At 44.0% G+C, this 14,677-nt stretch overlaps 1 protein-coding gene across 1 annotated transcript; it reads right to left on the bottom strand.

Moving 5' to 3' along the window:
* Window positions 1–467: 467 nt before the first annotated feature.
* On the bottom strand, window positions 468–14,441 carry LOC8053375 (zinc finger E-box-binding homeobox 1; the record flags this gene model as incomplete). Its single annotated transcript, XM_029973500.4, has 4 exons — window positions 468–729; window positions 8,972–9,216; window positions 13,097–13,176; window positions 14,182–14,441. Coding segments are annotated over 4 exons (753 nt in total), but the record flags the coding sequence as incomplete, so codon positions are not given.
* Between the last annotated feature and the right edge of the window lie 236 nt (window positions 14,442–14,677).

Genomic DNA, 14,677 nt, shown 5'->3' with positions numbered 1-14,677 from the left:
ATACCCATGTGCAACCCCTGCCGCGTTGCCCGTCCATCATGATGTAATTTCACGTGGACAAAGAACCTGCTAATAACCGCAAGGTGGCTACAGATTTGAAAATGGTCCCTACTTGGTATTCGAATTGGGGAAAGCAAATGCGCAGCACTTAAATTCGAGTCCTGGAATACCACTGTTTTAAGGTTGACTAAAACTTAAGTGTAACAGTCCTGTAGAAGAAGAGCATGCTGATAAAAGTAACTAAAGATAACATTAAAAAAACACGAAAACATGCTTTCTTATACGTACGAGCTCACTAGAGGGCAGCCTCGCCACCGGCGAACCGGGTGCACTCCACCCGAAGGGAAAGGTGGCCAAACCGGCCACGGAAGCATTTGCGAGAAGAGAGAGCGCTCGATGAAACCACGTCCCTTCCCAGTCCACAACGACGCGACGGTCAGAACGGGACGTCATCTGTTGAAGTCGGCGGATCGTCAGGAAGCACCGCTTGCGACGCCTGCGGTAGACGCGCCACCCGGTGGCGCCTCGGAGTCTCCCCCCGGTGTAGCCTCACGTGGCGCGTCAGGTTGGACCGGTTCCCGAACCGCCGCGGGCACCAGCCACAGAGGAAGGGGCGCTCGCCGGTGTGCTTGCGCTCGTGCGTCGGCAGGTTGCCCTTGTAGTTGGTTGTGTAGTTGCAGAAGGCACACTTGAAGGGACGCGACGCCCCGAGCTGCGTCTGCCACGCAACTGCAACGGGAAGGCAGACACCATGCACCGTCTTCTTCGAAAGAGCACAAAGTGTGGGGGGGGAGGAACCAAATTGGAATATGCACTTCACCAATGCCCCTTCTCAGCACAAGATTTGCGGTGAAAGCTCAGTCTCTAGCACACGTGCCTCCTAGACGACGAAGTCAGGGGTCGGTGTGGACAGGAGCTTCGGCCGAATGCTGACAAGGCGCTCGTGTTCAATACACGCCCCGCATTTTCCCCTTAAGGTGACAAAAGGTACGGCACTGGCCATGTTACAGTGGCATAGCCAGATATGTTTTCTTTGGGGGAGGTGGGCTGTACGCCACTGCAGCATGCACAGCTAAAGCACAACAGAATGCAAGGAGCGCATGCCGGAGGCGGAGCTTGTCCTGCAGATCTTACGTTGCAAGAGGCCAAAAGCACGGCCGACACTTTCGCTCTGCTCCAGACCGGACAAAGTGAACTAGCTTCAGACACAGACGAAACAAACACGAGTGACTAGTTTGACATTACATTTTGAAGAGCCGCCATGTAATATGCCCTGCAACTGTCAGCAGAGAATCAGAATGAAACCTACTGCAAAGGCTCCATTGTTTAAACACTACATAAACCCCGAGACTGCAGGTAAATAATGAAGCATACAACAGACGGTTTCCGTATGGTTTCTTGGCTCGCAATCTCGGGGCTCATGTTATGTTCAATTTACACTAACCCATTTGTGCACTTGCATTCAGTTCATCAATCGTTCGAGTCTGAACAACAGGAAAGGTTGCTTCTGCCACAGAATAAACAATTCAGTGCTGCATGTTATTGACATATCCGAAAGCCTGCACAATCCCGTTTTAGGCTTTATGCACCACGAGTCAAGGTTTGAAATTCAGTAATGTGACCACTGAAATAATCTTCCAAGAAAGTTTTGAGATTTGCTACAGTCAGTTGCTTTTGAAAGCCATTTCTGAATTAAAGCTTTCTTCTAGGTACTTGTTGTTCCACAAGAGTTATCCACATAAAAACAAACATCTACGAGGAGGTTATCCACTAATAACACACTGCCATCAAAACACATGTCCACTAACAGTCTGGACTGCAAGCAGTTTTCGCTGCAACTGGGGAAAACAGGTTTGAAGCAGCCTAACCCTCCAAGGGCATTTCAAAATACTTGTGACAAGTCCTGTCAGATGACACACTCTTAGGCACAACTTAGAAAGCCAGCATGCACATTTATAATCGAAACATTAGCTTGTACAAAACTTGTTCCATTTTTATTATTATTGATTTTCCCAAGAGTATTAAAGAACAATCACAAGGCATGCCTATTGAAATGCTATGTGTGAAGATATCAAATAGAGGCATGCATAAGAATAGATAAGAAAGACAGTATGGTGGACTACCGGAAAACTTGTCGAGTCAGCTTCATTAAACAAGATCTTTGCCAAGCAAGTACCATTAATGCATTGGCATCATCTGTGCCAGTGTTTAACTTACCAGATCATTAAGTGTACTACGGTATGCTAAAACAAACTGCCATGATATGCAGAGCAGGAAATAAACATATATGTTGAAGCAGTATCCAAATTCAAGACATAATGGCAATCATGCACCCTTTACAAATGACCGTGACCTTAGCACCCTCACATGACCAAAACAATGATGGTAATATTTAAACTATGAAAAGAAATTGTAGCACAAGACTACAAGGTAAATAGATACCGTTCGTAAAACCTGTCGTATGAAGACGCAGCTGCGTAATAAACCCTCTTAAAAAGTGAGCCCCCATCTACCAACTTTGCAAGGCGTTTCACGCAACATGAAATCTGTATTGAAACCTAAGTTAAACAACATGCCGATGACTCTGAACATAATAGTAATTGGTGGTGATTACAAAAAAAGAAAACAAAAAGTGAGTGGAGATTACAAAAAATGTAAGCGATCACCAAAGCCAACTTCGTAGCAACGAAACGAATGCATGTAATCCAACAATCAAATTTCGGGTTTTACGAGCCAAGCCAACGAAGAGTATCTACACACCACAGGCGGAGGGCTGAGTATTCATTTCGACCATCTAGGGATCTCTTGACATGAACCGAAATCTCGGTTACACGGCACCTTCTTCGCAATAAACCTCCGTCAGATTGCAGGCACAACTGGGATCCGAACTCGCCAATTGGGGATCTGTAGGCTGGCACTTTGCCTTGAAGCAACCGAGGCTGTACGTCGTCCGGTAAAGAAACTAAATCTAGTGACAGTTCAGGTTTCTGATGTATGACATGGGGGACACAGTTTTCGAGGACGGTCTATCTTGACATTTTTAGCCACTACCTGAAGAGGGCATTCTCTGAGTACATTGAGAAATACCGTTATGCATTCATGGGACCTCAAAAAACCAGTGAAAAACAATTTCGGGCTCAGGTTCGACCTTTGCTGTACCCTTTATTGTAATACCCAAAAAACAAAACACAAAACCAGTGCACTTCATCAAGGAATAAAAACTGTTCAACTGCACTGAGAGTGGTCGAGACAGCTATAATACAATCATTAGGCTCAATGACACCATCTCTGCAGACTCTTTCATGAACTTTGCAAGTTCAATAACATTATGGCATTGTAGGCTAGTGCAAAGACACCTGATAAAACATAGTTCTTAACTGTGATTACAGGATAATATAAAACCTTGTTTCTTCCAGCCCAAACATACACGTGGCAGAAACATGGCCACGAATTTAAGACAATGATAAAATGTTGTACACAAAAGTCAAATGAAACTGTAAAAGCATAAGCATCTTAAATAAACGTCCCCAACGATAGTCATATCAGACTTTGCTGGGACCACCAAAAAGAAGGGATGAAGTAGTCACTTTCAGAGACAGTATGTGAGATAAGCAGTCTTTGAGACATCGTTCACAACAGTCGAGTCCTTAGTATTGTCCAGTTCTCACTCGTGTCTTTCCAGCCGCAAGTTTCACAGTGCCATATTTGCCTTTTCCGTCAGGCACCGAAATTTAGGATGGGTGACAATACCTTTTGCTAGCATTTATCAACAGTAATGAAAATATAAGTAGCAGTTCACACATACCACAGCGCATCACAGGTTTCTTTCGCATCACTGCATCCCACCCTAACAATGATGATTATGAGCATGTTTATCTTCACTCAGCATGATCAGTGGCATTGAGGCTAGGGCTGGCGAAATCTCATGCGGTTATATGTAAGTCAGTGCGTGCCCAAGCTAAAATACACCACTCTACCTGAACTAAATTTGTACCGAGTGAAGCCAGAAGATGACAGTACGAAATTCTAATACAAGGACACGTTGTAAGCAGACCTAAGCGAAATCACCTCGGCAAACAGGAGCTGCAAATATCTAGCAGCATACGCCGTAGAATGAAATGAGTGCCAGTTTTCTTGTTGATATTAGGCCGAAAGTGTCTAGTTCGACTGAAATTATGGCCTTCCACAAGTGCGGCGATGTGACTGGGCTGGGCAATTTTGGGCCACCTATTGGAGCAGCAAAAAGAACTTCACAAGCACATACGTAGGTCACATATGCTTGTGAAATCAAATGTAAATCAAACAGTATTCCACTAAAACAATGTATGAATGAAATAGTTTTGAGCATCAAACTGGATGTTTTGTTCAAGTTTAAAAGTTACCACGAAAACTCTGCGATTCTCATCTCGGTCACAAGACAAAGCCATCATAACATAACTATGCACATCAATCAACACTTTACGCATAGAGTTTTATGATGATGAAAAATCACCACGCGGATGATAAATATGCCAGCCTTCTTAAAACACAGAGCTGAACTCGTAAAGGCGATCCCCAAGCTTCCACTCGTCCACTGCTAAAGCTTATTTAGTTTTAGTTTAAACTTCACTGACCATACTCTCAAGCCTTTGGAGGACTTTAGAGAGGCGACAACAAAGCGAGAAACCCAGCTATACCAGATTAAGGTTATTTTAAAAGTTATCTATGTATACCCATACCTCTTCTCTAATCTTAAACTCTAAGAAACGCGACTTCGACGAATGATGCGCATAACTTGTCCGGACATGAAGGTCTATCATATACTTGACCACTAGCAGCAGTTTTATTTTGATTGTTTTACTGCATGGCGAAGTAGCCATATCATCACCATCCACACTGGAAAAGAGCCCTTTCCCTCAACACGCAACTGCACCGTGGCAAAGCAAGATACGCAGGATTGCAACACTGACTCTGTCGGTGTTGCTTCTCCACAGTACACCAGTGTGCAGTGGGAAGTGCGCACAATGGGGTGAACGAAAGGGATATTCTTACACACATCGCTTCAAATCGCTTTCTGCGGTGACCAACTCTCCGCCTGTTAAAATGTTAATCCGTTTTGCGCCGACCACAAAGCAGAAGGAAGCGTAATCCGTGTAAACAAATGTCAACATGCTCTTATGGCCTGCAATATTGTGGGACTTCCCAATACTTTCAATGACAAAATGCAACAACAGATACTTTTCGAAACACACCCATGCCTCCCATATCATTCTGGCGGTGTAGCGGGATTTTGACATTAATTAGTTTTGATACCAAAAAAGTGAAATTTGTTTTTGGTGCAACGCAAGTGAAAATTCCTCACGTCTTAATGATATGCAACGAGACGTGGCAGGGTAAGTACTTTGGAGCAGTTTGGCAGAAATGGTGCAGCTATCACATTACTGCTATTGTAGCATAATTACAGTCCAAATTCCCTTCTCTTGCAAGTGTGCTTATCGATAAGTACAGTGGTTTGCACACAAAAAGGACTAAGTATTTGAATAACTAGACTGACTATTTGAGAAAAAAATTGTAAAGCCATTAAATGTCACACCAGCACCCTCGAAACGATTTGCGAATATATTTCAAAGTACAGAAAGTTTACAAGAAAAGCAAGACCCGTTATTTGCATATCATCAAATAAAGCTCCACATCAAAAATGGCTCCGAGTTAGCTCGAATACAACTCTGGCGGTTGAAAGAATACGTCGGAGTTTTCTAGATTAGAACAATATGCTGATTCAAAAGTTGGACACAGTATGCAAGTATTATTCTAAATGGGAAAGCAGAGACTGGTATTGGCAGCAAACACATTTCCCTGCACATGTGAGCTCTGCTGGACACCATTTTTTTTTTTTTATCAAACATTTACCTAGAGTGACTTCTAACCTTATAATAATGCCGTTGAATTCGGACACTTTAAGAAACGAGACCCACCACGCTCGGCTGAAATTCAGACTAACCTGCGACGCAAGCTTATTTATGCAATGCGAATACCAGGGCTCGCATTTCCTTGCAAATGATGTGAACTACACTGAAAAGTATGAAACTAAAAAAAAAAAAGTTGAAATGGGTCATATTATCTAGTATTCGAGCCTTACGGGACACTCGTTGCGCCACACCCTAACCCAAATCGATTCCAGATAAACACCCCATAGTATGCGAAAGTAGAGTATTTAGCATTAAGTACTCAGAAGTACAACTTTAATACGTCGCCAGACAGAATAGCTGCACCGTTACACAGTGGTAATAGTGAATTACGATTGCCCTAAAATGAGTTGGAGGTTCTGTCTGTATAAAAAAAAATGGTATACAAATACATAAGGCAGCCTACTTGCCACCCCTCACCAGAAAAACACAACTGAGAGGGCCCAGAGATGGCATGCTAAAGGATAGTAAATGCACATATGAGGACATAAACCTCAAAATTCAAAGTTAGTTTTTTTTTTTTCTTCGCATTACGCAAAAATAAATATTTTTCTAAAAGCTGCCAATGTTTGGTCACGTAGACTTCCCTTCACTTCCTTTTGCACTCCAGCATTAAAATCGCATATCTTAATCGTTGCTGCATAAAACTTTTGATCAGCAATTTAAACATAATAAACCTTAAGGTCTAATTTGGGGGTTTTACAACCAAACCAACGACGGGCATCTGGCACGCCCCAGCGGAGGACTGAGGATTAATTTCGACCACCTGGGGATCTTTTGACGTGCAACCGAAAGCTCGGTTACCACGGTGCCTTCTCCGCAATAAGCCTCCGTCAGATTGCAGGCACCTCGGCCGGCATCCGAACCCCCCTCATGGGGATCCGTAGGCCGACGCTCTCGCCTCGGAGCAACATAATAAACCTTATTCATATTTGTGGCGCCATCTATCGGAAATACCGGAAAGATGATTCAACCTGCCTCGAAGATGGCAGAGTGCCATCTTTGATCTACACAAATCTCTTAAATAAATTCTCTTCCTTGGGTATTTTTTTTTGTTACGAAAAGTATCCAGACGTCGCCAGGCTTATGCCATTTCTGAACCCTGCACCCCTGCCATCCCTAGCACCTTGTTTGGTAAAATCGTGAAGTTGTGCGTTTGGATAATAAACTCCGAAATCTTCAGAATGTGTCTTTTTAGCTCTCTTCTTGTTTAAAAATACTTTTTGCTAGTTTGGGAGTAGGAGATTCAACGAACGCATCATGATTGTATACTGTGATTGATAACAAACCTTGTAAAATGTCAGCGTGCGAAAAATCGTTTTTTTAAAACCAGCAGTTACCATGATTCTGAAACTCCTCGTCCAGAATTGGTTCAAAACGCAGACGAAAAGGCTACCATCTTTGAAGGTTGCAGCCCAGCAATTGCGACAATGTGCTGATAGGCGGCGCCAAAAATGCATAAGGTCCATTCTTGTCCTTGTCTTTCTGCTCATTGCAAAGACAGAGTAGGCTGATGTCGCTACAAAGATTCCTGCATTGCAATCTGGCAACAGCCTACGAATGGTAATCAGTGCTGCACTGAGAATATACCCACGGCATATTTTGAGGATCATACTGATCCACAGGCCTTTCTTCAAACTGAACTGTAGCAATGCTTTTTGAATAGCAATTCAAATGTATAGAATAAAGAATTTTTCTTTTTATAACTGCTTTACAGATTTTTTAATACTGAAGAAGCCAACGAGGCACATCAACTTCAGCACTCTTCCCCTATGAAACTGTCAAACTCACTTTTGTGAAAATTAAGAAAGGAAAAAAGTTGAACTATTGGATGTCAAATTGGTAGTATGCATCTAGGATTCAATCTCAGTTGCTGATAGACTGTAACTATATGTTTTACTGACACTCCTGGCCAACAGACTACAATTAGGTTAGAATTTGTTTGACTGCTAGACAAAGGCTGCACCGAAAAGCAACACCTTAGAATTTTTGCTTTCTTCAAAAAGTGGTTCCTCCTTTGATTTTCATAACCGATAGGGAGGGGACTGTACAACGTAAAGATGCGAAGACAAAAAGACGATCACGTAGATACATTTTCAGGCGGCAACTTTATCAAAACGCGAACCCACGGCATTCAAGAGGAAATACTGCATTGAGTTTACATCCGACTTAATCTCTTTTGCTTATGCCTCAGCTCACAAAATTCTTGCCATAGCACAATTGGCGGTGCTTTTGAGACCTCCCCAAGAGCCGAAATGGCTGAACAGCTTGTACATAAACGCTTCATTCCTAGATGCTTCTTTAAGGGTCTTGGCAGTTCATCACAAAGCAGACAGCACATTTTTTGCAACAACTCTCCCTAAACTGCGGCACCCACGACGAGTTTCCGACCGGCGAGTTTGCAGCGTCTTGTTTACTGCCTCGTAATGTCACGCCTGCGCAGTGGGGCAGTAGATAGGTAAAGCGAAGCACCGTTCCGATGTAGTTCACTTTGCCGCTGAAAGCTTCAGCATTAGACGCTGCGACGCTGGCCACGCCTGTATCTACTCGCCTCGTTTGCCAATGCTTCTGCAACCAATACCGACCGGGCGGTGGTGTTTAATTCAAAAGGTAGCGACGTCTTAAACGGAACTTTTGAAACTCCGGGACAGCCCGCAGCAAAGGTTGTCGGACTCGATTTTGAGCGCAGACGTCCCAGAGCCCAGCCAAACTGTGACATGGCACTCGTGACCAATCATTTGGTAGCACGGCCTGCCCCAAGCTGCCTCTTTTGGTCACCAGCCGTGCCGGCTAGCTGCCTCCTCTTCACTGCCTTGAGGTTATCGCCGGGATCACGACAACCTACGGCGTTTTTTGGCAGATTTTCCTGACCCATTTGTTTGTCGCTTCAAGACACTCTGATGCACGGGTGGCGTAGGACGTTAGACGCATTGGTCGGAGACGCGTTGTGGGCACCACACCTAAGCGGCGGCCATCTAGAGCCGCTGCTGGCCGTTTCCAGAGCGCGGTGCGTATCGAAAGCTCACGGCGCCCGGGTACTCAAACGCCGGCTTGCTGCGCGTCTTGGCTTGGCTGTGCACGTTGGCCACGTGCACCTTGGCATTGCAGGCTTGCGAGAAGCGCCGCTCACAGAAGGGGCAGCCGAAGGGCTTCTCCCCGGTGTGGCTCAGCAGGTGGCGCCGCAGGTGCGCCTTGTTGCCGAACGCCCGGAAGCACAGGTGGCAGCGGTGGGGCCGATTCGTGTGGTGGACACCGTGCACCGTCGAGAACCCTGTCGGAGACGAGAAAGCAGACGGGTCACGTCGGCTCCTTTGCATGAAGCTTGCGCAACTTATATACATTCTTTTGTTTTTATTTATTTATTTATTATTAAGTCTATTCTCAGGGTCTGAAAGGCATGTTGGGGGCAAGGGGGGGGGGGGGGGGGGGAGCAGGTACGATAAATGGGGTAGTAAAACTGCAACAAACAAACATTAATAATGTAACAAACAGACAACCAGACAGGTCGTGGATAATTGCAAAATGGTTAGCGATGGCATGTGGAAACCTTTTCACGCCCAAATTTAATGCCTCATTTCTCTGTGAAGCATTAAAATCTGATGCTTTCAGGTTTGGATACGGGCAGGAAAGCACACAAAGAATTGTTTCCGGCAGGCAGGGGTGGGTATTTGAGGGTTACTCAAATTAAAATCTGCTGAAAACGTAAGATTCCAGAAAACTGTCGTTAGTTCATTTCAGCATTTCTTTGCCATGTATACGACATGAGGTGGCAGTGAGACCCCCGGGGACGTTTGACTATTACGACAAATGAGTGCTTGGTTCATCCCGGTGTCGGTGTGGCTCGACTTCAACTAAAATTGTAAAGCACGTAGCAGACATACTGTTACTGAGGGTAAATCAACATTTACTATCATCAGGCAGATTTGCAGAAAGAAGAGAAATAGCTTCGGCACACTGTTCCTGGGAACAAGATGGGCCATCCTGAGGTTACGCCACTCCCGTCAAACGACATTGGCAGGTCGTCACATTCATGAATGCAGAACTGGTACCTCAATCACAATTACTCAAGTATACCGAATTGAATAGTCACTATTAAAAAATCAATAACAATTCAGAATTTCTCATAAATCCTAGCTGACAAGTTCTAGTTTGCACCAAGCTGACAACGTTGGTGTCACGTTATAACACCTCAACCACGACAAGAGTGAATCATGCAAGTCTGCACAGTTTAGAAAATCAACAGAATGCGCAAATGCACAATGCTGAAGTTAATACCAACCATCTTCAAGCAACCACACCGCAACTCAAAGGAAGTGCGAAAACAGCTTTGAGTTACCAAGAAAAGTCTGCAGAATTGAAACTATCTTTAGCTTTTGCACCATGCTGCATGACTACATAATCAACATCACTGAACAAAAAAGGCACACAAGCAAGGTCCCTCAGTTACGCATGAAATACGAGGGCACTCCAGATCAGTAAAAGGAGCTCCGATACATTAAAAAAAGAGTTCAGGCCGAAAACACCTTTTTATATCAATTGTGACAAACAACACACAGCCATGACCAGTTTTTAGTGTCGGTGAAGATTTTTAGGCCCTGCCGTGCTGATACAGCAGCCATTGCAGCACAAATCCAGTCAATTAAAATTGTAAATAAAAAAATTACTACCACATCCTCAAAGAAAAAAAGGTAAAATAGGCTGTACAGAAGTTTAGGCAGTCGGAAATTAGACTGCCTTGAAAAAGCATCTCTACTGTGAAGAAAGACCTAACCAGTGTAGTAAAAATGCTAACTGGGGGTGTCTAATGTGCGTCGTGCAGCAGTGATCAGACGGCTGAACCTTGGTGCAATGCCTATTTGAAAGTGGCAGGGGATGAATTTTAATTTGTCTCAAAGTCTGCAATGTGAACCTTTGCTTCCTTTTTAACCAGCTGCGACGAGTCGACAAACTCAACCACTGACCCTTCCCGCATATCGTCACGCAAAAAATGATCAATCAAATGTCATTAAGTGTGCCACTGCATGAACATGATAATTTTGTGAAAGGGAGAAAGAAGAGCAGTCACTTGTTTAAGCAGCATGAAAGAAGGAAGAACTTGTGTACACCACTTTCCGGATATGAACTAGCATAGACACTGATATGGATAAGGCACTGATATGGATATGATATCAATGAGAGCAGCACAGACCAAGACAGCTCATGCTGACGTTCTGTCTCCATGCACGGAGGAGTGCACCACAGCGTCGGAAAACTTTCCCAACCTGACATGCAGCCAGGCATGCGCAAATATGAAGCGACAGCTGAGTCACTACACAGACACTCCTTAATCTACATCCCCCCAAAAAAATCTCGAGCAGGACAGTGTTCGTGATATGCAACAAACAAGACCACGTATTGCGCACATTCCGAGGGAAGTGACAGCAGCCACTCGGCACGGGTATTGTACATAACTTATTTCAGGGCAACTAACTTTTTGCAAGTTTAGAAACTGAAAAATGGCCATGTGAACATGCTGCCAATGAGAAGGGATTATTACTAAGTTCACACCAAATTGCAAAATTTTATCTCCGCGAGATTTAAGGAACAAAAACTTAAATATTAAGACCGCAAATACGGTGCCTTTTACAGTACAGTTGCCTCACCACGAAAAAGGGAAAGCTATTAAGGAGCAAAAGCAAGCCAGACAGCAAGCCATGCAAAGACAGAAAAGCAGAACTATGTTACGAAGCACACTTGTGAGTAAGAGATGCCTCTGGGAACAATCCTTCTTACTGATGAGGAAAAAACAAAAATAGTGGACACTGGATACTATTGCTTCTCTTGTCAATAAATAAGACACACACTATTAAAGAGATACAACAAAATATGAAATATACCCATCGTGTTCAGAAATAGGCTGAATACGATCCACAATTTCCGTAAATGAATATAGCACGTTTGTATTTTGAGCCTGATGGCCGTATTTTTCATTATAAATGGCCCACTCTGGCGAGCGCTCGGAGAGCAGCCGGTGGAGAGCACGTCACATCTGGCGCAATCGTGACATAGTTTGTGTCGGAATGAGCAAAGCTGCGGCAAAGCTGACGTCGTCAAGGTGCCCTAGCCGTTCCAGCCACCAAAGCGGTCGAAGCACGCCAGCAATCGGGCCACTGCAACTAACCGCAAAGCTGCTTTTGTGTGCATTTAGAGCGACGGGTTAATCCTCTATAATCTTGTAGAGGGAGCATAGTGACGTCTGGGAAACACAAAAGAGAGTCCCGTTGAGTGAGGAGTTCCTCCCTCCCCTCTTCTCTTGTACTGGCCGTAGAGCTGTCAGGATGACGTCAGGCTTAAAGCATGTCTAGTTCGAGGCAAAACAGTTATTGTCACTACATGTGAAGGTTCCGAGAGGGGGGATAACAAACGAGGCTCTAGCGACATCCACCAGGTGCTTTTTGCTAATCGTTCCATGTTTTGAAATTCCTTTTCGAGTCTTTTTTAACAATATATCGCTGTGTCCAATGTGATATTGCTCCTTTGAACACGTATAGACCAAAAAACAATCACTAAAACTTTGTTGTAGTATCCCTTTAAAAGTACTTGTACCGCATGTACCAATGGCAAAAAGGCACTTAAAAAATATTTGAGATTGAATTATTTGGTGAAGTATGCATTTCAGGCACGTAGCCTTGGGCAAGGGGCCCGGCCACCCCCCCCCCCCTGAAATCTTCCATTTTGCTGGGTCCTCCTCTCCCCCCTCATACAGCATTTTGTCATACAGCATTTTGTCAAACAAAATCCAGGCTACGTGCCCGATGCATTTAAACTGTGCAAAAGGAACTGCTGCTTTCAGTGCGACGTATTGTAAAGAATTTTTTATCGCGTGACAAAACACTAAACTAGAGAGCCTAAGACATCTCTTCTTTCTCTATCCATCCACATCATACCCAAGGCGGCGGGAGACGAATGAAGTCAACAATCTACTTTCCCAGTGACAACCGCACAACATGAAAGCCAAGCTCACAAACAAAAAGCCGCATCACTTCATGCATGATGCAAGCAGGTGCTGCTGTTGAAACACTTCACTGCCTACAACAAATAACAAAAATTTCATGGCACGATGATCACTCGCAGGAAAATCAACTCAAAGAAAAGAAACAAGTTGTGCAAACTCAGAAATTCTCTGGACTTGATCTGGACAAGCTTCAGTGCTGATGACAGCCTAAATGTGTTCCATTTGAAAAGGTGATCCCTGAAAATAAATGAGAAACAATAATGACGACAACACATGTGAAAATAAGCAAAGCTCGCTTAATGCGGCACAACCACGGACAACAGCAAATAACGGGCGCTTTAAAAGAAGGTTCGCAGTTTCAATTAAGAGAAAATGAATGGATGTAAAACTCTGTAACTTTACATGGACATATTCTTTAGGTAGTAGCCAGAACTGTGAAGGCAGTGCCAACATCTCTGTCAATTTTCATATATTAAAGAAAGAAAAGACATTATTTCAAGTTCCAATTCAATGCTTGTAGGAAAGGACAGAAAATGCCGTTTCCTGCGACAGGCGAGAGCCCGGAACTGGACGCAAAAGGAAAGTTGTGGTTCCATATGCTTTCCGACCTGCCTCCTTTAAGCGGTGGTGCATTTAAGTGTACAGGCACCCTGTGTCAAAACAAAACTTTCTCCTGGCTGCACGGTGATCCACGCTGGTCAGTTGTCGGTCCGTCATAAAAAGTATTACCCTTTCCTCTCGCATTTCCAAACAAATCAGATCAAGGCCTGAAACATTTTACACGGTGTGACCTGTCTAACGTATCGCGAGAGATCGCAACATGTAACATTGTAGTTTACGTTTCTAAGGACTTTAAGGTGCAAACATTCTTTTCGAACACATAATCACAGACACTCCTCCAAAGTGAAACATTTGAATATGAATACAGAGCACACACACCAGAACAGTCCTCGCTCACAAAAAACACTCGTCCTACTAGTCAAACGAGCAACAAACGCTCTATTTTCCGACATGCCTCGAACAAATTGTTTGCATTTTTTTTTTTTTTTTTACGCTCGAGTTTTACTAGTTGGCCACACCACATAGGAGCCGGTAGTTCCAAGGGAGATTTTTTTTTTTTTGTGGCCGCCAAAAGAGATGTTAATTCTGTCCGCGAATAAAAATAGAGTTCGTTGCGCTCGTGTGCCTAGGCCATGAGGGAAGTACTAATCACTGTCGAGTGCTTCCTTGTTAACCGCCAACCTGAATTTCGTGCAGACAAAGACAGAACAGAGTTCGAAGCATCCTAACGGGTTGGTGCTAGTAACTACATTCGCCCGGAAAACTGTCACAAACGCCGTGATAGAAAAAAATACAGAAACTAAAGGCAAAGTACAGCGGGCACGACCAGTGGCAACATGACCCCAAAGCAACTTCACCCAACGGAGGTCCGCTGTTATAAAAAGATGTCCGTAAAACCGTGCGATGCCTCCCGGTTGCGGTAAGTACTTGTGGCACAGTAGTCAGCGACAACCAAAAACACGGTCAAGTAATAGCCAAACTTGCGACAAATTAAATCATTAGGCGTCATTATTAGATGAACAAACCACGGCTTGGGAAACCAAACACAAAACCGACAACAAACGCGAAAATGATGTTTGTGGCGATTCAGCTGATATGGCCAATATGGCTTTAAACTTTTTAAACGAAAAACGAATGACGTATTGAAAACGACAAACACAAATTTATTGCATAATTT

The sequence above is a fragment of the Ixodes scapularis genome, unplaced genomic scaffold, assembly GCF_016920785.2.
Source record: "Ixodes scapularis isolate PalLabHiFi unplaced genomic scaffold, ASM1692078v2 PGA_scaffold7__128_contigs__length_106722199, whole genome shotgun sequence".
NCBI lineage: Eukaryota > Metazoa > Arthropoda > Arachnida > Ixodida > Ixodidae > Ixodes > Ixodes scapularis.
Note: the sequence above shows the minus strand (reverse complement) of the source record. Positions and strands in the feature narration are given on the sequence as shown.